A 27,973-nucleotide genomic window follows, 5' to 3' on the forward strand; every position below is an offset into this window, starting at 1 on the left:
ATTCCTGCAGAGGTGGCTGGGTGTCTAGAAGGCAGAATGAGGGATGGGGAGAGAAGGGCACTGCAAGTAAAAATCATAAAAAGTTGGCTGGCTCATGCCTGTGATCCCAGCACTTTCAGAGGCCAAGGCAGGTGAATCACCTGAGGTTAGGAGTTCGAGACCAGCCTGGCCAACATGGTGAAATCCCGTCTCTACTAAAAACACAAAAACTAGCTGGGCATGGTGGTGTGCACCTGTAATCCCAACTACTCAGGAGGCTGAGGCAGGAGAATCGCTTCAACCCGGGAGGCAGAGGTTGCAGTGAGCCGAGATCATGCCACTGCACTCCAGCTTGGGCAACAGAGCGAGACACCATCTAAAAAAAAAATTGTACAGTGTCAATGGGATTCGGCCAGCTGTGTCTGCTAGCTGGCAATTGTCATAGAATTCTATCCTCCCGCAGAGACTGGGAGATGGAGGTCCTCTCCTTCTGACAATTCTATTTCAAAGGAATGGCTTTCAGATCGTCTAGAAACACCCCTGAGTTGTAGGATATAGATACATATACACACATGTCTGAAAGAGGAAGGATTCGTAATTTTAGGCTCTTCTTAGTAAATGCTCTGAAAAGGGAAATTAGGGGTATATTGCCAGATGTTGGCTAGGTCAGACAGTAAATTCTCCTGGCAAGGTAGAGCTTTCTCGGGTGGCATTTTAACTGGGGGCGGGAGTCATCCTAGGAACACGACCTTATGCTGCTAGACACCCTGCTAAAATTTCATCATCTCTTTCTTTCTTTTCTTTTTTTTTTTTTTTTTTGAAACAGAGGCTTGCTCTGTTGCCCAAGCTGGAGTACAGTGGCTCAATAATAATTCACTGCAGCCTCGAAAACTCCTGAGCGCAAGTAATCCTCCCGCCTCAGCCTCCCAAGTAGCTAAGACTACAGGCGCATGCATGCCACAATGCCCAGCTAATTCTTTTATTTTTTTGTAGAAATGGGGTCTCGTTATGTTTCCCAGGCTGGTCTCAAACACCTTGCCTCAAGCAATCCTCCCACCTCAGCCTCCCTAAGTGCTGGGATTACAGGCATGAGCCACCACACCTGGCCTTGGTCATCTCTTAATGCAGAGGTTTGCATGGAGTTCTGCAGTCCTCAGAAACAGTGACCTGCTAAGTTCTCCTCGTCCTGCAGGGGTCAGCTTCACCGTCTCTTCCCCAGAGTCTTCCCTTATCCAGCCTGAGTCTCAGCTAGATTGAGAGTCAGATCCTTTCAAAGCTCTGTTTTTCATCTTTCCTTTTCATCAAAGTTCTTTTTTTTCTTTCTTTCTTTTTTTTTTTTTTTTGAGACCGAGTTTCACTCCTGTTGCCCAGGCTGGAGTGCAATGGCGTGATCTCGGCTCACCACAACCTCCGCCTCCCGGGTTCAAGTGGTTCTCCTGCCTCAGCCTCCCGAGTAGCTGGCATACGCCACCACGCCCAGCTAATTTTGTATTTTTAGTAGAGACAGGGTTTCTGCATGTTGGTCAGTCTGGTCCAGAACTCCTGACCTCAACTGATCCGCCTGCCTTGGCATCCCAAAGTGCTGGGATAACAGGTGTGAGCCACCGTGCCCGACCTCAATCAAAGTTCTTTTGGGATTTAAAGTAACTGAATCCCAAAACAAACTGACTTCAGGGGAAACAATGAGAATACACAGACCAGCATAACACACAACCTGAAGGATCAGTATGGACATCAGGCACAGCTGAATCTAGGTGTTTAAATGATGCCATTAGAAATCTCTCTTTCTGTGCACTGACTATGCTTTCATATGTGTTGGCCTCATTTTTAGGCAACCTCTCTACTCATGTTAGAAAGATGGCCCCCAGCAGCTGCACACTGAGATCTCTTCAGCTCAGCAAACCCGGAAGCAAGAAAAAAATGCTTTTAGGCTGGGTGCGGTGTCTCACGCCTATAATCCCACCACTTTGGGAGGCCGAGGCAGGTGGGTCACTGGAGGCCAGGAGTTCAAGACCAGCCTGGGCAACAGAGTGAAAGACTGTCTCCACTAAAAATACGAAAAAATTAGCTGGGCATGGTGGCACATGCCTGTAATCCCAGCTAATCCGGAGGCTGAGGCATGAGAATCTCTTAAACCCGAGAGGTGGAGGTTGCAGTGAGCAGATATCACGCCACTGCACTCCAGCTTGAGCAACAGAGCAAGACTCTGTCTCTAAATAAATAAATAAAATTTTAAAAACAGAAAAAAGAAAAATTGCTTTATTCCCCAGAGTTCCAATAAAATCCCTAAGAGATTGTTTCTCCTTGGCCTGTTCTGGGTGCCACACCCGGGTCTCCAAAAATCACTGTTGTCAGGGGATGAAGTGCTCTGATTGGCCAGTCCTGGGCCCCTCACCTCCCTGGAGCCATGAGGAGGTTGGTTTCCAAAAGAGAACTCCAGGTGCTGTTACCTGGATAAAAGAGAGTGCTGGCTGGGCATAAACCCCGGAATCCTTACAACATAATGGTTATTAATTGCATTGCAAATATTTACTTTTTGCCTACAGTGGTCTCCTGACCTAGCTAATCACTCCAGCAGAGGTCTTCAGACCAACCATAAAAGAGGCACTTTAGCAAATGCTAATAAAGAAATAACTGTGTCACCTGATAACGACTATTATTAGAGACTCATGGGTGAACCTTAGCCCCTGGGTGGAACCTGAACCTCTCTGGGAGGGAAAAGCATGAGCTTCTAAGTCAGAAAGATCTGAGTTCAAGTCTGAACACTCCCATTTCACTCACTTGCTCTTCATTCATTTATTCACTAAAAAGAAAACATGTAGGCTGGCTAGGTGGTTCATGCCTGTAATCCCAGCACCCTGGGAGGCTGAGGCAGGAGGATCACTTGAGCCCAGAAGTTTGAGACCAGCCTGGGTAATATAGTGAAACTCTATTTCTACAAAAAAAAAAAAAAAAATTTAATTGGCTGGGAATGGTAGTGTGAGCCTGTAGTCCCAGCTACTCAGGAGACTGAGGCAGGATTATTGCTTGAATCCAGAAGGTTGAAGCTGCAGTGAGCTATGACCACGCCACTGCACTCCAGCCTGGCTGATAGAGTGAGACCCCATCTCAAAAACAAGAACATGTATTGAGCACCTGTTATGCGCAAGGCACTGTTCTAGTCACTAGGGACACAGCCACAAGCCAGACAACATCCCTGCCCTCCTGGATCTGACATTCAAGTTGGAGAGGTGGGACTAAGGAGGGAGAGACAGATAACTCAAGTGGACAAAGAAATAAATCATCTAAAATAGCAGTAAATGATGTAAAGTAAACAAAGTGTGGCTTGCTAGCAAAGAGCTGGGGAACTGAGTTGCAGCAGGCATTAAGAAAGGCCTTTTTGATGGGGGATGTGTACGAATTAAGCCAAAATAATAAGATACAGTCATCTTTGAGATTACACGAGTAAGGTTCTAAGGAGAGGGAATGGCTCATGCAAAGGCCCTGAGCTGGTGCCTCCAAAAACTGGCAGAAAGCCCCTGTGAACGGCTGTGTGATGGTAGGTGAGTTACTCAGCCCCTGTGCACCACGGGAAAATGGGGATGCTCATATTTACCCCTCGAGGTTGGTATGAGGATTCAAATTAGGCAACCCTGTTACAAGGTTAATGCTGTGTCTGGCATATAGTAGGTGTTCAATAAACACCAGCTATTAGTTTGACCAATATAGTTATTAATTTGAGGAGGAAAGAATGGACCTGGGGAGTGAGAAGGGTGAGGAAAAAGGAGCTAGTGTAGCTTATCCTTCTGGAATCTAAAATTCAGGATATAGTCTGAGCAAGCTCCTGATAATGGGATTCTAAACATGCCTCCAGGACATCCTAGACACCAAATTATAATTAGCATTGACTTCATAGTGACTGCCATTCGTTGAGCGCCTACTACGTGACCAGGCACTACTCCAAGCACCTTGTGTCCACGGCCCCGTCTGACTCTGGGGCAGGCACTATTATTAACGCCTCCATTTTACAGAGGAGAAAAGCTGTGGTTCAGAGTCCAGGAGAGAAGTCAGGAGGCCAGCAGAAAGCCCCGTCACCTCTTACCAGGTTGACCTTTGGCCATTCCTTGCCTTCGATGTGAGTGATAGGAGCGGGCGATTCTACTTTTCCCTCCATCTCCCAGCAGGGATTGTACAGTGAGAGAATGAGAGCAAAACCTCAGAGCCCCCTTTCCAGGAACCCTGTCCCAGCCTGGTTCCCACCCACCACCACCACTGACCTGGTGCTAGAGAAGGATGCGGCTGGAGGTGACTTCCCAGCCAACTTGGTGTAAGTCATGTGGGGAACTGGCCAGGGTAGGGCATGGTCATCGTGAGCAGGGTCCTGCAGGGCGGGGCCGGGGCTGCAGACGCGACTGTACAGGTCTATAAAGACCCCATGTGTGATAAGGAGACCTTCTCTGCACAGTTCCTGGACAGAACACGAGATGAGGGGTCCTCTGGACGTCAGCTCCGGCCACACCACTGCCTGGAGGAAGCTGCTTTTAACAGGTGCGTTGGAGACAACGGCTTCACCACGGGCCAGGGAAAAGGAGGAAAGAGTCTCCTTACAAGTCCAAGTCGCCCCCACTCAGAGCTTTGACCCTGTCAGTTTGAGGCCCATGCAGCTCAGGCACCCAACTCATGAGAACTCTCGAAGGCCACTCCGCCACAAGAGATGACCCTGTTGGCTTCTTTTAGGAAGAAGGGAAGTGAGGCGCAAAGAGGGGACCAGGTCACCTACCCAAGATCAGGGCTGGCAAGGGGCAGGATCAGAATTTGGGACCCCAGCCCAGCCCCCTTCCACCAGAATGCCCTGTCTCACCCCAGCAATCCACAACCTAGTAATAATAAATATAAATAATAACAATCATAAAATAATAACAGCCGTAATAGAAGGTCACTGTAACTTAATAGATCTATATACCAGCCTGTTTGGGGTTTTTGTTTTTTTGTTTTGTTTTGTTTTGAGACAAGGTCTTGCTCTGTTGTCCAGGCTACAGTGCAGTGGCCCAGTAATGACTCATTGCAGCTTCAACCTGCTGGGCTGAAGCCGTTCTCCTGCCTCAGCGTCCTGCGTAGCTGGGACCACAGGTATGCACCACCAAACCCAGCTAATTTTTTATTTTTAGTAGAGATGAGGTCTTACTATGTTGCCCAGGCTAGTCTCGAACTCCTGGGCTCAAGCGATCCTCCTGCCTCGGCCTCCCCAAGTGCCAGGATTACAGGCGTGAGCCACTGCGCCCAGCCTGTCAGCCCGTTCTAAGTGCTTTCCTATAGTAACATTTACCTCTTATCACAACTCTTTGAGATCAGAGCTATAGAATCCCTATTTCACAGAAGGGGAAACTGAGGTTCAGAGAGGTCATGTGCCCTCTCCAGGTCACACACTTGGAAGTGGCAGACTGAAGATTTGAAGCCAGATGGGCTGGCTTCCCAGACCACACTTTCCAGAGACCACACACATCTGCCTCTCAGATACTGAATGAATTGCTTCCTTATCCAGGTCTTAAAAGTTCAGTTCTGAGCCGGGCGCAGTGACTCACACCTGTAATCCCAGCACTTTGGGAGGCCGAGGCAGACGGATCACGAAGTCAGGAGATCGAGACCATCCTGGCTAACACGGTGAAACCCCGTCTCTACTAAAAATACAAAAAATTAGCCGGGCCTGGTAGCGGGCGCCTGTAGTCCCAGCTACTTGGAAGGCTGAGGCAGGAGAATGGCGTGAACCCGGGAGGCGGAGCTTGCAGTGAGCCGAGATCGTGCCACTGCACTCCAGCCTGGGCGACAGAGCAAGACTCCGTCTCAAAAAAAATAAATAAATAAAGTTCAATTCTGAGCCGGGTGCAGTGGCTCACGCCTGTAATCCCAGCACTTTGGGAGGCCAAGGCGGGCGGATCATCTGAGGTCAGGAATTCAAGACCAGCCTGACCAACATGGAGAAACCCCGTCTCTACTAAAAACAGAAAATTAGCTGGGTGTGGTGATGCATGCCTGTAATCCCAGCTACTCGGGAGGCTGAGGCAGGAGAATTGCTTGAACCCGGGAGGCGGAGGTTGCGGTGAGCCCAGATGGCGCCATTGCACTCCAGCCTGGGCAACAAGAGCGAAACTTCATCTTTAAAAAAAAAAAAAAAAAAAAGTTCAGTTCCGTGTAATTTTAAAACCCCAAAGTCCACCTAGTTCAAAGCTTTGCTCTGTCCCCAGCTCAAGCAGGTGTCACACTGGAAGGAGGAAAGGGATGTGGTGGGCCTCTTCCCTATTTCATCAGAGCTGTTGTCTGAGGCCTCTCTCAGGGTGCAGGGCAGAGGGGAGGAAGGAAAGAAAAGGAGGTTGGAAAGTTTCTCCTAGGCTGCTGTAGTTTTGTGATGGAAACAGGGTATGCTGTGTGTTGCTGGATCTTCCTGGGGGCGGGGAGGGTGGGGTACTTTGAGAATTGGCTGTGCCACTGGATAAAATAGCAACCAGTTTTTAGAAAGTGGTTTACAACATGTTTGCAAAGTGAGGTGGGGGAGCTTACAAAACATTGTCCAAAGGAAAACAAAGCCACGGTGCAACGAACTTCAACTCTGTAAATACAAAATGTTCTCTTGATAACAGCAGGTACCTGGAGAGTGTGACCAGGACAAGCGTAGGGGTGGAGGTCAAAGGGATATTTGGCTTTATATGGGTCTACTTTTTTTTCCTAAGGAGAAGCTCTTGAGTGATTAAAAATTAATTTTAAAAATTATGAAAAACCTTCAAAGAAAATATACTCCCCAAAGTGGTTATCTGAGTATTAGGCTTAAGGATTTGTTTTACTGCTTTTTACTTTACTTTCCAAATTATTCTATAATGAGGAACAGAGGTTGTTTTTTGTGATGCCTTGTAAGAATTGCTGAACATAATTCTACTTTTTGTTTAAAAGAAATAGAAACAGCCTGGCGTGGTGGCTCACGCCTGTAATCCCAGCACTTTGGGAGGCCCAGGCAGGCGGATCACGAGGTCAGGAGATTGAGACCATCCTGGCTGACATGGTGAAACCCTGTCTCTACTAAAATACAAAAAAATTAGCCAGGCGTGGTGGCGCGCACCTGTAGTCCCAGCTACTCGGGAGGCTGAGGCAGAGGAATCACTTGAACCCGGGAGGTGGAGCTTGCAGTGAGCCGAGATTGTGCCGCTGCATTCCAGCCTGGCGACGGAGCAAGACTGCATCTTAAAAAAAAAAAAAAAGAAGAAAGAAATAGAAACAATAACAAGCATAAAGCTTGAAAAACAATAGTAAAAGTTTCCAAAACATAGTGTTTATTTCTAGGTGTCTAAGTTTTATGCTATAAAAATGGAAATAAATATATATGTATATATATGAGTATATATGAGTAATACCATATATGTAGAGAGAGAGAGAGGGAGAGAGAAAAAAAGAGAGAGAGAGGGAGAAAGGTCTTGCTCTGTCACCCAGGCTGCAGTGCAGTGGCAGGATCATAGCTCACTGAAACCTCAAACTCCTGGACTTGAGGAATCTTCCCACCTCAGCTTCCTAAGTAGCTGGGACTACAGGCGCATGCCACCGTGCCCAGCGAACTTTTTATTTTTGTAGAGACAGGGCCTCACTCTGTTGCCCAGGCTACTCTTGAACTTCTGGCTCAAGTACTCCTCCAGCCTTGCCCCGCGCACCTCCCCCCCGCCCCCGCAAAGTGCAGGATTACAGGTGTGAGCCAACACACCAGCCTACTCTTATATTTAAAAAAAAAAAAAAAAAAAAAAAAAAATTCCTATCAGGAGTGAAAGGATTAGGGTGTGGTGCCCAAGAGACACAGAGTTTCTTTTTGGGGTGATGAAAATTTTCTAAAATTGATTGTGGTGACGGTTGTACAATTCTGTGAGTATACTAAAAGCTCTTGAATTGTACACTTTAAATGAGTAAATTATTGGCTAAGAAAGTAGATTTTATGTGTTCTCGCCACAAAAAAATAAGTACATGAGGTAATGCATATGTTAATTAGCTCAATTTAGCCATTCCACAATGTATACGTATTTTAAAACTTCACATTGTACACCATAAATATATACAATTTGTATTTGTTAATTTTAAAAAGAAAAACAGAGGCAAGGTTATAACTTAATCAGTGCCCAGAACAAACATTATGTCACCCTTTAAAAATGTACCATTCACATTGATTTATAACCCATTATTATTTCAAAATAAGGTGGTGAGAAAATGTTGGGTGAGGGGTTGGGTAGGAGTAAATGGAGCAAAGCAGATCCCAGAACCAGAAGACATTAGTGGTATATGGAGAGGGACACTCAACAGGAGCTGCGGGCTGGAACAGAAGGACCCAGCCAACTGTAGGACTAATCCCTTCAAGCTTACTCCCCTCTCCTTTTCTGCCAACATGCCCACTGACAGAAACCAACCAGCAGCAAAAGGTAAGGGGACCCCAACAACACAGCTCAGAGAAGTCAGCCTTTCAGGCAGCAGAGTGGAGCAGAGAAGGGTAGAAAACCAATTTTTGCAACATCCAGTATAATATAAGTGTGTGCTTCATGGGGTCAAGGAAAAGAATCAATGATTTGATACACATTCAGCACTTAGAACAGAGTCAGGCTTGTGGTGGGTGCTAGTGAATGTTCTCTGTTATTTCTACTCTACTTTTATCATTACTGCCACTGTCATCATCAATTCTTGATGCTCCACACTCACTCTCAGTGGCTTGGGAACGATCACTTGCAGGGACAGCATTTCACCTTTGGTCTCACTTGCTCCCCTTTTCTCCTCCTCCTTCCCTGCTCCTCCAAGGCACCCTGCTCACATCCTGCACCTGCTCTGCCTTCTCGGAGCTGCCCTTCTCAGCACAGCTGAACACCTTGACCGAAGGAGCCAGTGTCCACCTTCCTGTCCCCGGAAGCCTTGAAGGCATTCTCACCACGTCTTGGTTCCGAGGGTATGATGCCCAGCCAGCAGCCATGATATTCTCCCCGGAGGGCCTCCCAGGACCTGCTCACACTGGCCGGGAGATGCTGGGAACCCAAGGCAGCCTGGTCATTAGAAACGTGACGGCTCAGGACTCGGGCAGCTACACCGTCGTGCTGGAAACCAGCAGGGGACGCAGGAGTGTGACAGAGCAGATCCATGTCAAGAGTGAGTGGGGCCCCACAGTGGGAGGGGCTGACTTCTCAGAAAGCAGACCCACTGGACCCCAGAAGAGCCCACCAGAACACTTTGTGTGCTGGTTATCCTTGCTCCCCAATAAACCACCTCAAAACTTAAAACATCAATCACTAATCTAGCTGGACAGTTCTTGTGGTCACCTGTTGGGGTGTCTGGGTGTTGGCTGGTCCAGAATGACCTCCTTCATGTGCCTGGCCATGGACCAGCTGGTGGCTGGAGTGATGGGGATGAGAGGGCCACATGGCCTCCCAACCTCCAGCAGGCTATCCCAGGCTTGTTCACTCAGCAATGAAAGAGGAACAAGAGGTAAAGCTGCAAAATTCCTTCAGGCCCAGGCTCAAAACTGACCACCATCACTTCTGCCACCTCCTATTGGTCAAAGCAAGTCACATGGCCAGCCCAGCTTCAACAGGAGGGAAATAGGCCCCACCTCTTAAGGAGAGGAGTTGCAATGTGTTGTGGCTATTTTTTGTCATTGTGTTAGATTGTTCTTCCATTGCTATAAAGACATATCTGAGACTGGGTTATTTATTAAAAAAAAAAAAAAAAAAAGAAGAAGACGTTTGATTGGCTTATGGTTCCATAGGCAGAAGCGTGATGCCAGCATCTGCTCAGCTTCTAGGGAGCCCTCAGGGAGCTTTTAATCATAGTGAAAGCAAAGGAGGAGCAGGTGTCTCCCATGAGAACAGGAGCAAGAGAAAGAGAGAGTCAGAGAGGCAGTGCCACATTTTACAACAATCAGATCTCATGAGAATTCACTACCATGAGGACAGCACCAAACCATGAGGGATCCACCCCTATGGCCCAAACACCTTTACCCAGGCCCCACCACCAACATTGGGGATCGCTTTTCAACATGAGATTTTGGCAGGGATAAATATCCAAATTATAACAGCCAAGACTTGCAACAGACATTCATGAGATACACATTCATCATCACTTGGGAAAGGTAGAGAAGGTCTGGTAGCAGCCTTCAACGTCATCTATATTTTTATCACCTGGACTCAAACTTTCTTATCTGAATTAGGAAAACAAAGCCCTGAGAGTAACCAGACCCATCCTCCTTTTAGAAGATAGTCCAGAGACTGTCTTAGTCGGCTCGGGCAAAATACTCTAGGCTTAAACAACAGAAACTTATTCCCTCACAGTTCTGAAGGATGGATTGCAAGATGAAGCTGCTGGCAGGTTTCATCTCCTCTGAGGCCTCTCTTTTTTGACTTGCGGAAGGGTGCCTTCTCATTCTGTCCTTGCATGGTCTTTCTTCTGTGTGTGCACATCCCTGGTGTCTCTCTGTGTGTCCAAACTTCCTCTTCTTATAAGGGCACCAGTCAGGTTGGATTAGGACCCATCCTAACAACTTCATTTTAACTTAATCACCTCGTTAAAGACCTTATCTCCAAATACGGTCACATTCTGAGGTACTAGGTGTTAGGGTTTCAACATATATGTTTGGTGAGGGACTCAATTCAGTTCATAACAGAGATCAACTTAGTTAGGGTTCAGATTCTGATGCTCTAACAAAGACTCAAAAAGTTCCAGTGTCGGCCGGGCATGATGGCTCACGCCTGTAATCTCAGCACTTTGGGAGGCCGAGGCGGGCGGATCACGAGGTCAGGAGTTTGAGACCAGACTGACTAACATGGTGAAACCCCGTATTTATTAAAAATACAAAAATTAGCCGGGCATAGTGGCAGGCGCCTGTAATCCTAGCCACTCAGGAGACTGAGGAAGTAGAATCGCTTGAACCTGGGAGTAGGAGGTTGCAGTGAGCCGAGACCATGCCACTGCACTCCAAACTGGGCGACAGAGTGAGACTCCGTCTCAAAAAAAAAATTCCAGTGTCTGAAGCAAGATGGGAGTTTATTTCTCTTTCCCGTAACGGTCTGGCGTAAGCAGTTTAAGGATGATACAGTGGCTCCATGGTGCCAAGATGTAGGGTCCTTCGAGTTTTTCCGTTATTGACAGGGTGTTGTCCCATCTATGGGATCCAAGGTGACTCCCATAACGTCTGCATTCCAACCAACATACCAGAGAGGGGAAAAAGGAGGTGAAAATGCCTTCCTTTTAAGGCCCAGCATAGTGGCTGCTCACACCCCATTGGCTGGAATCTAGTCACTTGGTCATACTTAGTTGCAACAAGAGCTAAAAATGTAGACTTTATTCCAGGCAGCCATCTGCCTAGCTAAAATGTGGGATTTTGTGACTAAACAAAGAAGGAAAAAAGAGATGTTGGCAGCCACCCAGCACTTTCTGCCACAGGTTGCTAGTGGAGAATGCCTTTGGGGCTCACCCCTACCCCCACCCCTTGGAATCCCAAAGGGTTTAGCCAAGTATTCCTTCCAACCCAATGTATTTGGCCTCTAGATCATCCAGGGATGATCTAATTTTTGTATTTTTAATAAATACGGGGTTTCACCATATTGGTCAGGCTGATCTCGAACCCCTGACCTCGTGATCCACCCACCTCGGCCTCCCAAAGTGCTAATCAGCCCACTCCATATGGGCTCCCAGCTCCACAGTAGGCACATGAATGGGTGTGGAGAAAAGGGGTTCATTCCCTAGGAACAGTGATATGGGCGAGGAGGGCTGGGGCTTTGAGGGGAGGCTTGGGGGAGCGGGAACATTTTGCTATCCATTTATTCAACAAGCCATCAGCACCTACCCTGTACTGGGCAAGGCTGGAGACAAAACAGGGACTGAGACAGCCCTGGCCTCTTCCTCCCAGTCTGGTACTCACAGTCCAGGGAGGAAGACAGACCCATCCCCAGATAATGGTGACCCAGAGTTGGCAGGGCTGGGCTGGGTGGAACCCACAGGGCTGTGGGAGCCCAGAGAGCACCTGGCCCCTTTGAGGTATCTGGGAGGACTTCCTGGAGGAGGAGGAATTCAGCAGTGAACAATACAGAGTTGGTCTCTCCCACTGTGGAATTCTCAATCTATCATGGGAGACAGACACTAAATGAACAATTCCAAGTGTAGGGTCAGAAAGTTTATCTGCAGGAGTAACATTTAAAATTTTATTTGAAGCAAAATAGAAGTTAGCCGATAAATATATGGAAGGTTGTTCCAGGCAGCAGGAACAACGTGGACAAGCACTGGAGGGGTAAGGGAGATGCTGGTGAGTTTGACACAATGAGAGTAGAGCAGTGTACAGGCCATGGGACAGATGAGGCCATTGGCATTTCAGTGTCACAGAGGGAGGCAGGTGGAGTTTTGGTTGAAGCGGGCTGACAATGGGCTTTAGGAGTGACCTTCAGATTTCTATGCCACAGGACTTTCCCACAGCTGACTTTTTAAGTGCGCATCAAATACCTCTTTCGTGCCTTCTCTGTCCTGGTTGATGCTGACATTGCAGCCAGGGAGATGTGGGAACCAAAGAAGGTGTCTGACAGCCCCGGAGGGCCAGTAGAGCTTCCTGAAGCCTGAGCTGGGACCTGTACGATGGGCAGGAATTTGCCCAGTGAAAAGTAGGGAAAAGTGTTCCTGCAGAGAGGCCAGCCAGAGTAAACACGGGAAAGCAAGCCTGAAGGGAGGCTGGGCATGGTGGCTCACGCCCGTAATCCCAGCACTTTGGGAGGCTGAGGCAGGTGGATCACTTGACGCCAGGACTTTGAGACCAGCCTGGACAACATGGCGAAACCCATCTCTGATAAAAACACAAAAAATTAAGCCAGGCATGGTGGCACACACCTGTATTTCCAGCTACTCGAGAGGCTGAGGCAGGAGAATTGCTTGGACCCAGGAGGCAGAGGTTGCAGTGAGCCAAGACTGCGGCACTGCATTCCAGCCTGGGCAACAGAGACTCCATCTCAAAGAAAAAAAATAGCGAAGGGAGCCAGTTCACTGAGCATTCTTGATATGCCAGACACTGAATGATTTCCCAGCAGCCCAAGAAGCAGCATCTCTGAGCAGCAACCCATTGCACAGGTGGGGAAACTGAGGCTCAGAGAGGTGACATCAATGGCCTGTGGTCATGTGATGAACAAAGGGCTGAGCAAAGGTCATATGACGACTCATTGATCCTGGAGCCTCTCTCCTTCTGTGCTGCCTCTCCAGCCCGGCAACATCTCCATGGTACAATGCAAAGGGAGGATCGCGCTTAGAACCCCGCTTCTGTGCAGAGGGGTTTTTACTCCCCTCCCAGAGAATTTATGGACCGCTGAGGTTCATCCATCTGTATTTCTGTGATTTGATGACTAATTTTTTGTTTTGTTTTGTTTTGTTTTTGTGAGATGGAGCCTCGCTGTGTCGCCCAGGCTGGAGTGAAGTGGTGCGATCTCGGCTCACTACAACCCCCACCACCCGGGTTCAAGCGAGTCTCCTGCCTCAGCCTCCTGAGTAGCTGGGATCACAGGCGCCCACCACCGCACCCGACTAATTTTTGTATTTTTAGTAGAGACAGGGTTTCACCGTGTTGGCCAGGCTGGTCTCGAATTCCTGACCTCAGGTGATCCACCTGCCTTGGCCTCCCAAAGTGCTGGGATTACAGGCGTGAGCCACCGTGCCCGGCCTGAAGGCTAATTCTTCTCAAGGCCTGGCTCCACACCTTCGCCTATGCCATTCTCAGTCCGAAGGGCCCTTTCTAAAGAGAGAAGTTGCAGGAACTCACGCTCGGTGGTGCAGGCTGTGCGGCCAGAACTCCCTGGATCAAGTCCCTCCACCATCTGTTATGCCCCTGAGTCCCTGCAAAAAAGTAACTTTCTGTTTTACACTTCAGTTTCCCCATCTGTGCAATGAGGTCATAGCGGAACCTACCTCATAGGGTGACTGTGAGGAGTAACTGAGTTAATCTGTGCTAAATGCCTACAACAATGCCTGACAAAGAGCAAGTAAATGTTAGCCCTGGCCAGGTGCCATGGCTCACACCTGTAATCCCAGCAGTTTGGGAGGTTGAGGTGAGAGGATTGCTTGAGCTCAGAAGTTCAAGACCAGCCTGGGCAACATGATGAGACCCCCATCTCAACAAAGAATTTAAAAATTAGCCAAGCCTGGTGATGTGCGCCCATAGTCCCAGCTACTCAGGAGGCTGAGATGGAAGGATCCCTTGAGCCCAGGAGGCTGAGGCTGCAGTGAGCTGTAACCTTGCCACTGCACTCCAGCCTGGGGGACACAGCAAGACCCTGTCTCAAAAAAAGAAAAAATAGCCCTGTTTGTTTCAAAGGACTTGACTTCTTTGAGCCTTCCTTTTCTCATCAAAATGGGAATAAGGCCAGGCACAGTGGCTTACACCTTTAACCCCAGCACTTTGGGAGGACAAGGTGGGTGGATCACTTGAGCCCAGGAGTTCAAGACCAGCCTGGGCAACATGGTGAGACCCCATCTCTACAAAAAATAGCTGGATGTAGTGGTGCATGCCTGTAATCCCAACTACTCTGGAGGAGCCTTTGAGCCCGGGAGTTGGAGGTTGCAGTAAGCTATGATTGCACCACTGCACTCCAGCCTGAGTGACAGAACAAGACTCTGTCTCAAAAAAAAAAAGGAATAATAATAATTACTTCATAGGATTGTTGTGAGAATTAAATGAATAAATCCAGTGGCTTTCATAAGAAATGCTTTTCACATCATGCCCAGTATATCCCACAACTAACCAAAAGGCAAGTGTAGTAACAGTCATTACTATGAGTAATGCTCTCTGATGTTTTCTATAATATTTCTTTTCATGTTTTGAATGTTGATCACAGTCTACTAAATGATTTAGACACCTGGGCATGGGTCTCGCGTGCAGTATAACAAGCCATGGATTAACACGTGTGCTTGGCTCATAGTAACAGCCCAATCCATGGCCGGGTATGGTGGTTCACACCCATAATCCCAGCACTTTGGGAGGCCGAGGCGGGTGGATCTCCTGAGGTCAGGAGTTCAAGACCAGCCTGGCCAACATGGTGAAACCCCATCTCCACTAAAAATACTAAAATTAGCCGGATGTGGTGGCGGGTGCCTATAATCCAGCTATAGAGAGGCAGAGGCAGGAGAATTGCTTGAACCTGGGGGACAGAGGTTGCAGTGAGCCAAGCTCCAGCCTGGATGAAAAAACAAAACTCCGTTTCAAGAAAAAAAAAAAAAGAGCCCAATCCAGGTGGCTGTTACATTGCCTCTTGTCTGTATACCTAGTGGGCTCTTTCTCCTCCTTCAAGGCTTAACTCAGACGCCTCCTCCAGGAAGCCTTCCGTGAGCTCTCTGGTGCTAAAATTCTTTTCACTTATAACATTGCATTGAAATCAGAAATCAGCTCTAAGTGGAAGTTCGCAGCACAGTCTGGGAGTTCAAATCCCAGATGTGTCCCTACTTGACCACGAAGCCTGGCCTTAATGAGCCCCAAACCTCAGAGCCTTTCACCTGAAAAATGCAGACAAGAAGTGGGGACCTCTTGGGTCACCTCCTCAATGGGCTGTTTCCACTCCTGCAAACTTAAAGTCAAGTTCTCACATGATAGCCAGAGTGAGCCTGTTCAAACCTAAGCCAGCTCACGTCCCTCCTCTGCGCAGTCCTCCCATGGGTTCTACTGCACTCAGAGTCAAAATCAGAGTCCTCACCCTGGCCCAGGAAACCCCAGCATGATCTGCTCCCATTATCTCTCTGACTTCTTCTCCCAGCCCTCTCTCCCTTTCCCTCATCTCTATGCCCGCCTTGGCTCACACCCACCTCAGGGCCTTTTACTTGCTGTTCCCTCTGCCTAGAACATTTTTTTCTTAGGAATCCACATGGCTCCTTCCTCTGCTTCTTCAGGACTCTGCTCAAACATAACCTCCTCAAAGAGGTCCTCCTTGACCCACCTTACCTGAAACGGGCTTACCCCACCCCCAGTCCAACCCCACAGCCCTTTGCAGTTTTCCTCACAGCTCTTACCACCACTATATATATTTGTCGGTTTGTTGACCCCCTCCTCACTCAATCGTAAGTTTAATGAGGGCAGTGACTGTGTCTGTTTAATCACTGCTGAGCCCCCGAGTCCTAGAGCCTTAGAGTCCTAGATTTGGTTCACCCAGATCCAGAGGCGAGGATTCGAGGATAGATAGTCTGTTTGGGAGGTGCAAGGAACTAGAGAGTGGGGAAGTTAGGCAGAGAAGGCAGGAAATAATAAAAGCTGTGTTCCCAAGCTGGTTACTATGGGTAACTGGAGCACAGTCCCTTTGGGGAACTCAGGCCCTGGTGTGGAACGACTCTGCAGAGTTATCCCACATAGCAGCGAGGGAGCTGGGGAATTTATACACCAACCTGTCCTGGCATTGTGGAGGGCTGCTCCCTGATGTGCTTATACCCCAGCACTTCCAGCCTGCTGCCTCCATGGGCAGAGTAGGCTTTGGCCACCAGTGAAAGTCCTCAGGCAACAGGATGCAGGTGCTGGCCGTTGGAAGTGGGAAGGGCAAGGGGTTGGACTGGGGGCACTGGGCACAGACCAGGCTCTTCAAACACATTCATGGGTGAATTAATGAATGAATGAACACATGAAAGAATGGACATCTCTATGGTGGGCAGAAGAAATGCCCAGCTTTTCTGAGTGGTCTCCACTCTTGTGGCCTTGTTCCCTGTTTGCACAGACAGCCTCCAACTAATGCCACTGAAGACATTCCCAGCTGCTATCCGGGGAGTCATCCAGAGTGAGCTCAACTATTCTGTGATCCTGCAGTGGGTGGTGACAATGGACCCTGAGCCCGTGCTGAGCTGGACCTTCAATGGGGTGCCCTGTGGGATGGGAGAGAAGCTGTTCATCCGACGGTTGTCCTGGGAGCAGCTGGGCACCTACATGTGCATAGCCACGAACAGCAAGAAACAGCTGGTCTCCGAGCCTGTGACCATCTCACTGCCAAGTGAGTCCCCCATCCCACCCCAACCCACCCAAGAGCCCTGCACCCCTCCAGCCTGTGGCAGCCTCTCTGATTCCATTGAGCCACCTACTATGAGCAGTCCCCTGTGAGACCCTTTATAGGCAAAATGTCATTCCAATGTTCCATCCACCTGGTGGACTGTGGATTATTAGGCCACTTTCTTCTTCTTCTTTCTTCTTTCCTCTTCTTCTTCTTTCTTCTTTCTTCTCCTTCTTTTCCTCCTCCTCCTCCTTCTTCTTCTTCCTTCTTCGTCTTTCTTCTTCTTCTTTCTTCCTTCTTCTTTCCTTCTTCTCTTCCTCTTCTTCTTCTTCTTCTTCTTTTCCTCCTTCTTCTTCTTTTTTTTTTTTGACAGAGTCTTGTTCGGTCACCCAGGCTGGAGTACAGTGGTGTGATCTCAACTCACTGCAACCTCTGCCTCCCAGGTTCAAGTGATTCTCATGCCTCAGCCTCCTGAGTAGCTGGGATTACAGGCATGCACCACTACATCTGGCCTATTTTTGTATTTTTAGGAGAGATGGGGTTTCACTGTGTTGTCCAGGCTGGTCTCGAACTCCTAGGCTCGAGTGATCCACCCATCTTGGCCTCCCAAACTGCTGGGATTACAGACATGAGCCACCTCGCCCAGCCAATTAGGCCATTTTCAGATGACAGGCTGAGGCTCAAAGAGGTTAACTATGATGAAAGCCCAGCTTAGGATCTGGACCAGGCTACCTGGGTCCTTGTCTCCAACCATTTGCTGGCTACATGAACATGGGAAGCCTCTTTGCCTCTCTGAGTGTCAGCACATACCTGCAAAAAATGCAGATCAAAATCTAAGCAGTGGGCCAGGTGCAGTGGCTCACACCTGTAACCCCAGCACTTTCGGAGGCTGAGGCAGGAGGATCACTTGAGCCCAGGAGTTAGAGACCAACCTGGACAACATAGTGAGACCTTGTCTCTACCAAAAAAAAAAAAGCTAAAAAATTTAATCAGGCATGGTGGTGCCACCTGTAGTCCCAGCTGCAATGGGAGGATCACTTGAGCCCAGGAGTTTAAGGCTGCAGTGAGCTGTAATCACACCACTGCGCACCAGCCTGAGTGACAGAGGATGACTGTCTCAAAAAAAAAAAAAAAAAAAAATCACCATTGTCATCATCTAAGGAGTGGTTCAAAGCAATGGCTTTGGAATTTGAATCCCTGGCTGTGTGACTCTGAGCCAGTGCCTTGACTTCTCTGTGCCTTAGTTTCCTCATCTATAACACTGGGAAGATAATAGTGCCTATCCCAGTGTGTAGTTGTGAGCATTCAATGAGATAAGCAGGTCAATAGCTTAAAACAATAATGTCTAGCACTATCGAACACTAATGAGTGCTCAATAACCGTGAGCCAATATCACTGTTGCAATTAGCATTGTCATTATTAATTGTAGCTATTACCATATACAGTTGGTATATGGAGCCCTAGGAGGCAATCAAAATGACAGCAAGTTGTTGAGATCAGAGAAGTGGTCTGGGACCTGGTCAAAACTCAGTTCAGTCCCTGTTCCCATGCCTTCCTGGCTGGGTAACTTAGTGCAAGTGACTTCCCCTCTCTGAGCCCCAGTTTCCTGATGTGTATAATGGAGGTAATCCTATATACCTCTACAGGCTTGTTATAAGGAACAAAAACAAGGGGTGACTGAGTTTGCCAGAACAACTGTCAGGCAGCAGGTGCCTTGAATAGCAGCTATTACGGTGAATATTGCTTTTAGTGTGTTATTCATGGAGGGACACACAGTGATATGGTTTGGCTGTGTCCTCACCCAAATCTCATCCTGAATTGTAGCTCTCATAATCCCCATGTGTCATGAGAGGGACCCAGAAGGAGGTAACTGAATCATGGGGTCAAGTTTTCCCCATGCTGTTCTCGTGATAGTCAATAAGTCTCACGAGTTCTGATGGTTTTACAAAAGGCAGTTCCCCTGCACACATTCTCCTGCCTGCCGCCATGTAAGACATGCCTTTGCTCCTCCTTCACCTTCTGCCATGATTGTGAGGCCTCCCCAGCCACGTGGAACTGGGAGTCCATTAAACCTCCTTTTTTTAATAAAGTACCCAGTCTCGGGTATTACTTCATAGCAGTATGAAAATGGACTACCATGGCTTGGAGTGAACTAGAGGTATGCAGAGGAACTGGCCAGGAGAGAAGAGAGGGAGGGTATTTGGGGTAGCAAAGAATGCATGAGTCAAAGTTCAGAGCTGGGACATGGAATGGAAGGGGTGATGGGAATCTCAGCTTGGCTGGGTCCCAGAGAACCACCTCACCTCCCTGGCCAGGGTCCAGTGGAAGCTTCAGGGCTGATGCACTGGGGGAAAAAAATGTAAATCTTATAGCACCTAGTGACCCTGATATTCATTGAGAAGGACAATACTTCCAAGCCCCCTTTGCTCATTCATCAACTGCCCAGGAAATGTTTATGAGCACTTGCTCTGTGGCCAGCCCACACAGCTGGGAACACTCTGGTGACCAAGACAGCTGCAGCCCTGCCTTCACAAGACTTACAGTCCAGTGTCCACAGACAGTGATCACCAGAGTGGGCAGGGCTGGGATGGGGGAGCCCAGAGAGCTATAAGACTCAGCCTAGGAGTTAAGGAGGGCTTTCTGGAAGAAGGGACACCTGAGCTGAGAATTATGCAAGCTGGCCAGGTACAGTGGCTCATTCCTGTAATCTCAGCACTTTGGGAGGTTGAGGCAAGTGGATCACTTGAGGCTAGGAGTTTGAGACCAGGCTGGCCAACATGGTGAAACCCCGTCTCTACTAAAAATACAAAATTTAGCTGGGAATGGTTGCATGTGCCTGTAATCCCAGCTACCAGCGGGGCTGAGACACAAGAATTACTGGAACCCAGGAGGTGGAGCTTGTAGTGAGCTAAGATTGTGCCACTGCACTCCAGCCTGGTTACAGAGGGAGACTCTGTCTCAAAAAAAAAGAAAAAGGAATTATGCAAGCCAAGAGAGAGAGATGGCATTCCAGAGAAAGAGTGCAGCATGGACAGGCCTGGAGGCAAGAGAGAAAGAAAGGGATGAGCTTGGAAAATTGAGTGGAATCCAGGTTTGCATGGCTATAAAGGCAGGGCAGTGAGAGAGATGAGGCTGGCCAGGTGGCAGGGCCTCGAAGGCTAAGGTGAGAAACTGACTTCTGCCCCAGTGTGCTGGGGAGCCACAGCAGGGTTCTGAGCAGGGGAGGAACAGGGTCAGGTGTGAGCTTTAGAAAGATCCTCCTGGCTTCCATGTGGTAGGAAGGTGGATGGGCGCTGGACTAGGGCAGGAGAGCAGGGAGGAGAGGGGGCCAGAGACCTGGAGGATGGAAGAGAAGGATGGATTGAACAGACACTTGGGAGGGGGAATGGCAGGAGGGAGGGGTGCACAGGGAGGGCGGGCAGATGGCTCCTCCAATCTCACCCCTCCTTGGTCCCCAGAACCCATCGTGCAGCCCACAGAAGCAGAACCCATGGAGCCGGACCCCACTCTGTCCCTGTCAGGAGGCTCTGCCATCGGGCTCCTTGCAGCTGGGATCCTGGGAGCCGGGGCACTGATTGGAGGCATGTGTTTCACCATCATCCAGAGCCTAAGGTATCTCCATCCCTCACCCCCGTCCACTGGGCAACATCCACTCAGCCCCCGTGGGGCACAGAGCTGGCTCAACAAGGAAACAGAGATGAAACCAACACTCCCATTGTGGGGGTGATAGGGACTCCTGAGGAGCACATCTGACTCATTGGTTTCCAAAATGGGATCACAGCAACAAAGAGATAGAAGAGGACACTAGAGCTGGGCTGTCTGGCTTCAAGTCCCAGCTCCGTAACTTACTAGCAGTGAGGCTGTGGGCAAGCCACTCCCCTTCTCTGTGCCTCAGTTTGCCTGTCTGCAAAATGGAGATGATAATAATAGCATCTGACTCTCTGGGTTGTTGTGAGTGAATTTTTCTTTTGCTTTTTTTTTTTTTTTGAGACAGAGTCTCGCTCTGTTGCCCAGGCTGGAGTGCAGTGATGTGATCTCGGCTCACTGCAACCTCTGCTTGCCGGGTTCAAGCAATTCTCCTGCCTCAGCCTCCTGAGTAGCTGTGATTACAGGTGTGTACCACCACACTCGGCTAATTTTTGTATTTTTAGTAGAGACAGGGTTTCGCCATGTTGGTCAGGCTGGTCTTGAACTCCTGACCTCACAATCTGCCTGCCTCAGCCTCCCAAAGTTCTGGGATTACAGGCATGAGCCACCGCACCCGTCCAGTGAGTGAATATTTCTAAGAAACTTAAAGCAGTGCCTGGAATAAGTATTATGTTTGTCCTCTCTACACATATCTGCAGAGTGACCGCTCTGTGCCAGGCACTGAGGATACCGAGGGAAGAAACAGCAGAAAGTCCCTGCCCTCATGAAACTTGCATCCTAGTCAGGGATACCATCAAGAAACACAATGAATGAGTGAAATACAGATAGTATATTGGATGCGCCAGGTGCAGTGGCTCACACCTGTAATCCCAGCACTTTGGGAGGCCGAGGCGGGTGGATCACTTGAGCCCAGGAGTTTGAGACCAGCCTGGGCAACATGACAAGACATCTTGTCATCTCTCTCAAAAATATAAAAATTAGCCAGGCATGGTGGCATGCACTCATAGTCCCAGCTACTCAGGAGGCTGAGATGGGAGGATCACCTGAGCCCAGGGAAGTCAAGACTGCAGTGACCTAGGATCATGCCACTGCACTCCACACTGGACACAGAGTGAGACCCTGAATCAAAAAAGTAATAATAATAAATCTTTTTTAAAAGATAGTATGTTGGAGGAGCTCTAAGGAGAGGAGTGAGACTGGGAAGCAGGACAAAGATTGTGGAGTGGGGTGGCATTTAACGAGTCAGGGAAGGCCTCCCTGGGACAGTGACATTTGAACAAAGGGAGGGAGTGGGGAGCCATGTGAGGGTCTGGAGGAATGGCATATCCAGCAGAGGGAACAGCAAGTGCAAAGGCCCTGAGGCAGGATTGCCTGGCTTGTTCAGGAAATAATGAGGAGCCCAGGGTGGCCAGAGTGGTATGAAGAATGGGCAGAGAAGTAGGATGTGGGTTAGAGAGGGAGTAGGGAGGCAGGGGAAGGCAGCTAGACCCTTGTATAAGGCCTTGTAGGCTCTCTGAGCACTTGGCTTTTGCTCTGAGTGAGATGGAAGCCGTGGAGGGTCTAGTGCAAGGGAAGGATGGCATCTGACTTACATTTTATCCTACATGTTGGCTAGTACTACAACACTATTAATATCTTACCATCAGCAAGGCATGGTGGCCCACATCGGTAATCCTAGCACTTTGGAAGGCCAAGGCAGGAGGATCACTTGAGCCTAGGAGTTTGAGACCAGCCTGGGCAACACAATGAGACCCTGTCTCCACAAAAACTAAAGTTTTTATTTTAATTAGCTGAGTATGGTAGCACGTACCTGTAGTCCCACCACTTGGGAAGCTCAGGTGGGAGGACTGCTTAAGCCCAGGAATTTGAGGCTGCAGTGAGCGATGATTGTGCCACCACACCTCCAGCCTGCTTGACAGAGCGAGACCCTATCTCTAAAAATTAAAAAAAAACTTTTTTTTAAAACTTGATCTTACCATGTATTGAGCACCTATTACATGCTTTCTTTTTTTTTTTTTTTTTGAGACAGAGTCTCACTCCATTGCCAGGCTGGAGTGCAGTGGTGCAATCGCGGCTCACTGCAGCCTCCACCTTCTGGGTTCAAGTGATTCTCCTGCCTCAGCCTCCCAAGTAGCTAGGACTACAGGTGGGCGCCACCATGCCCAGCCAATTTTTGTGTTTTTAGTAGAGACGGGGTTTCACCATGTTGGCCAGGATGGTCTCGATCTCTTGACCTCATGATCTGCCTGCCTTGCAAAGTGCTGGGATTACAGGCATGAGCCACCAAGCATTACTCTATTTAATCTCCATAAGATCTGGGGAGGTGAGGGGGCTGTGGTGGGGGTGAAGATCTCATTTCAGTCCAGAGAGTAGTGATCTGCCCAGGGCCCACAGCTGGAGAGAAGAGATTCGAACCTAGACTCCTGCCTGCCACTTTGTTCTAGCTCCCATCTACATTGCCTTTTCCACCATCAGTAACCGTACAGACCTCCGTAATCTGTGTTGTGAGGAAGAGAAATCTGTAGGTGGTAGTGGCTTAGGGAGGCACTGTGGACCAGCTGGGAGGAACTGGGGCCAGGTCTCCATCTATGAGTCCTGCACACAACCATCTAGGGGCAAGGGAGGGCCAGGCTGCTGCCTCGGCCACCCGGACTGCCTTCATCATTGTGGCAGCTCTGATGTCCTGGCCCCTCAGCACGTACCAGGTGCCGAAAGCCCCAACTCTCAGGGCTAGGTGCTATTATTGTCCTCATTTCCCAAGTGAGTAGAGCTAATGCTCAGAAAAACTCATTAACTTGCCCAAGGACACACAGCAAATGAATGGCTGGCCCTGAATCGAACCCTGATCTAAGTCTACGGAGGGGAAAGGTGAGGAGTCAGGCTGGCATGAAAATCCTCACCCAGGCACCTCAAGTCCCTGCCCTCATGAGCAGGCAAGAAGGGTCACTTTCTGTCTTCCCCACCCTGTGGCCAAGACCTATTTAGTTGTGAGCAACAGACTCCTGGGACAAGGCCAATGGGAGCATCAGCTGGAAGGAGCCAGCCTCGTCCAATCAGCTGTGACCTTGCAGATGAGGCCGTGTGTCATGGACATGGCTGCCTTGATCCTCCCAGTGAGGAGGAACATTTCTCAGAAAAGAGGTGTATATGGGCTAGGCAGGAACCCCACGCATGCCTACTATGCCCACCTAGGGCCAGGAGAGATCCCCATTGTTTGTAGTTGAGGAGAGGGACCTGAAACCAGGCTACTTATATTCACATCTCAGCTCTGCTGTACATGACCTTGTGGAATTTGGGGAAGCCCTTTAACCCCTCGGTGGCTCATCTGTAAAACAGGAATATGGTTGTGTGTGGTGCTCACACTTGTAATCCCAGCACTTTGGGAGGCTGAGGCGGGAGGATTGCTTGAGTCTGGGAGTTTGAGACCAGCCTGGGCAGCATAGCGAGACTCATGACTCTACAAAAAAAAAAAAAAAATAGAAAAATTCGCTGGGCATGATAACACATACCTATGGTCCCAGCTACTCAAAAGACTAAATTGGGAGGATCGTTTGAGCCTGGGAGTTCGAGGTGGCAGTGAGCCATGATTGCTCTACTGCACTCCAGCCTGGGTGACAGAGTGAGACTCTGTCCCAAAAAACATTTTTTTTAATTGAAAATAAAAATTAAAAACAGGCTGGGCACAGTGGCTCACGCCTGTAATCCCAGCACTTTGGGAGGTCGGCAGGAAGATCTCTTGAAGCTAGGAGTTCAAGGCCAGCCTGGCTAACATGGTAAAACCCCATCTCTACTAAAAACACAAAAATTAGCAAGGCGTGGTTGTACATGCCTGTAATCCCAGCTATTTGGGAGGCTGAGGCAGGAGAATCATGCCGAGACCAGCTCAGTCAGGGAAACTCTAACCCAGCAGCGCTAGAGGAATTAAAGACACAGAAATATAGAAGTGTGAAGTGGGAAATCAGGGGTGTCACAGCCTTCAGAGCTGAGAGCCTCAAACAGATTTACCCATGTATTTATTAACATTAGCATTGTTTCTATAGATTTTAGATTAACTGAAAGTATCCCTTATGGGAAACAAAGGAATGGGCTGAAATAAAGGCATGGGTGTGGCTACTTATCTGCAGCAGGAGCATGTCCTTAAGGCACAGATCACAAGGTGGCAGCCAGTTTGATGTCCCATAGCGCCCCTCTCCATGGCTTGCAGAAGGCCACCTTCTCGCTGTGTCCTCACGTGACCTTTTCTCTACGCTCATCCCTGGTGTCTCTTCCTCTTCTTGTAAGGATACCAGTCTTATTGGATCAGGACCCCACTCTTAATTGTGTCTGAAGAATCTATCTCCAAATATAGTCACATTGGAGGGTTAGGACTACATATTAATTTGGGGAGCAGATAATAATTCAGTTGATGATTCTTATTCTCTCTCCCTCTCTCTCTCTCTCTCTCTTTGTCTCTCTGTCTCTCCACTGCAGGACTGACAGGCAGAGAATAGGAATATGCAGCTGAAATGTGGGCAACTCTCCTGTCAGCTGAAGAGGTAATACCAGGATGGGTGTGAAGGAAATCCTAGGTTTGGGAACAGAATGAAGTTCTGGGCAGAGACTCCACATGTGATTTCCTCCCTCCTGGTTCCCTGGTCATTTGTCTGTGAGATGTTCCCCTCCTGTGGAGAGCTCCAGGAGCTGCTTTTCTCTCCTTTTGCCAACTGCCAGCACCCCATCTGCCCAGCTCATCAAATTCCTGGAAGCCGCCTAAACAAGAAGTCTATATTTCATAAACCTCTTGGGCTCCATGCAAAAGAAACTCACTGAAGTAGCTCAGGAAAAAATAAAATGAACAGTTTAATATAAGGACCTATGAAATTTTTCAGCAATCCATAGGTGTGACAGTCAACATTTGCTTTGTAACAAACTACCTCCCCAAAATTCACTGGCTTGAAACAACAGCCATTTATTTAGCTTGCAATTTCATGGGTCATCCATTTGGGCTGGGCTCAGCTGGGTAGTTCTTCTGGTCTCTGCCAGGCTCGCTCCTGCATCTGGGGTCAGTTGACAGATTGCCCAGGGGCTGTCTGGACTAGGATAGCCTCATAGCTGGGACAACTGGCCTCTCCTTCATGTTGTCTCTCATCCTCCAGCAGGGTGACCCAAGCTTGTTCACATGGCAGAGGCAGGATTCCAAGAGTAACAGCAGAAACTGCAAGGCCCCTTAAGTCTCAAGCTCAAAATGGACATGCCATCACTTCTGCCACAGAAAGGACTTCATTGGCCAAAGTTCATGACTGGCCAAATTCAAGGGATGGGGAAGTTGACTCCATCTCTTGCTAGGAAGGGAAAAATCTGTGGCCATTTTCGCAATCTACGAAGAAATGTGGAAGTACACACAGCTCTCTCTGCCAGCCTCCCCAACCCACACACTTCACCCCCACCCCAAGCCCTTACAATTCCTTTCCTCCTGCACGTGGAATTCACAGTTCTCTGTCTCTCTCTGCAGATGGGTGCTTTGTACTTCTCTATCCACATGGGAAAAGACCCCATCCCATAGCTTCCAAGTCTACAACATCTCTGTTCAAGGGAACAACCCAACTTAACCAGACTCCCTTTGCCCTGTTTCTGAAACACCTGAAGAAAACATCTGATGGGTTGACTCAGTGCCATCCTTGGTCCCATCGCTGTGACACGTTGTGCAAGCAAAGCATCAGAGGCTCATCTCTGTCTGTGGGAGCTCAGTGCTCAGAAAACAGGGGGGAGGTTTTACCTTGGAAATTGGCCAGACCCCAAAATATGTCTTTTACATATGCTGCTTTTCTTTTCTCTTTTTCAAAAAGAACCAAAAATCAAATAAAAACACCACCACTCTGAGTGGTTTCTCATGAAGCCTCTCTTCCTGAGAGTGGGAGAGGCATGTTTGCAAATAAGATCAACCTTTGAGCTTTGTGCTGTTCAAGTTTAATACCTCTCCATAGGAGGATCCTGACAGATGGCAGGCACAGGGCACACAAGTATGGCTGAAACTCCTCTGGGGGATATATCTCACATTTGAGGAACACTCGGTGCTTCTGTGACCAACACAGAACCACCTAACATGGCATTTTGCTTAGCAATAATAGTAGCAGAACTGAGTCCAAGTCCTGTCTGTTGAGGGCTCTCCATGTGCCAGCCACTGACTATTTACCTTACATGATTAATGTGTCATAGCAGGCCAGGCACAGTGGCTCACACCTGTAATCCCACCACTTTGGGAGGCCGAGGCGGGTGGCTCACCTGAGGTCAGGAGTTCAAGACCAGCCTGGCCAACATAGTGAAACCCCGTCTCTACTAAAAATACAAAAATTGGCTGGACGTGGGGGCACGTGCCTATAATCCCACCTACCCGGGAGGCTCAGGCAGGAGAATCACTTGAACCCAGGAGGCAGAGGTTTCAGTGAGCCGAGATCATGGCCACTGTGTTCCAGCCTGGGTGAGGGAGTGACAGTATCTCAAAAATAAAATAAGTAAGAGATGTTAGCCAGGCACGGTGACTCATGCCTGTAATCCCAGCATTTTGGGAGGCCAAGGCGGGCAGATCACCTGAGGTCAGGAATTCAAGACCACCATGGCAACATGGTGAAACCCTGTCCCTTGTTATCACAGGAATGGGGATGTGGCTTCTGTGCTGCCTAATCTTGCCTAGAACTAGGTGTACCTGCATTCTTTTGCTTATGACTTTACCCTTGGTTACCCTAATTCCCTATTCTCCTGCCTCAAGAGGTGACCACAGCAGCCCCGGGCCTGCCCTCCTAGGGCTTATAGTACAGTGAGGGAGACAGACCTGTTCCCATTGATGACCCAGAGTCATCACTCCCCTCTGGTAGGCCAGAGGGGAGTCTTAATGGAGACTGGAGGATCCAGGAGGGCTTCCTGGTGAGGGAGGGGTCAGCTGTACTAGAGAACACATTAATATCATTAATAACAAGAGCAGCCAGATGGTCGGGCGCGGTGGCTCACGCCTGTAATCCCAGCACTTTGGGAGGTGAGGCAGGCAGATCACGAGGTCAGGAGATCAAGACCATCCTGGCTAACACAGTGAAACCCTGTCTGTACTAAAAATACAAAAAATTAGCTGGCGTGGTGGCAGGCGCCTGTAGTCCCAGCTACTCGGGAGGCTGAGGCAGGAGAATGGCGTGAACCCGGGAGGTGGAGCTTGCAGTGAGCCAAGATCGTACCACTGCACTGCAGCCTGGGCGACAGAGTGAGACTCCGTCTCAAAAAAAAAAGAGCAGCCAGGTCTTCTGGTTGGAGTTGGTGTTTAGGAAAAATAAAATTTAAAAATTAAAATTTTTCTGGCCGGGCACAGTGGCTCACAGCTGTAATCCTAGCACTTTGGGAGGCCGAGGCAG

General features: G+C 48.8%; 1 protein-coding gene across 1 annotated transcript; it reads left to right on the forward strand.

Moving 5' to 3' along the window:
- Window positions 1–4,077: 4,077 nt before the first annotated feature.
- Window positions 4,078–26,450, forward strand: IGSF23 (immunoglobulin superfamily member 23). The gene is made up of 5 exons (XM_002829363.5): window positions 4,078–4,285; window positions 16,687–16,952; window positions 20,408–20,561; window positions 25,068–25,132; window positions 26,089–26,450. Exons 1-4 carry the CDS (start codon window positions 4,161–4,163, stop codon window positions 25,099–25,101), a joined length of 579 nt encoding a protein of 192 aa, XP_002829409.3. The 5' UTR covers window positions 4,078–4,160; the 3' UTR covers window positions 25,102–25,132; window positions 26,089–26,450.
- The last annotated feature ends 1,523 nt before the right edge of the window (window positions 26,451–27,973 follow it).

Source organism: Pongo abelii, chromosome 20 (genome assembly GCF_028885655.2).
Source record: "Pongo abelii isolate AG06213 chromosome 20, NHGRI_mPonAbe1-v2.0_pri, whole genome shotgun sequence".
Taxonomy (NCBI): domain Eukaryota; kingdom Metazoa; phylum Chordata; class Mammalia; order Primates; family Hominidae; genus Pongo; species Pongo abelii.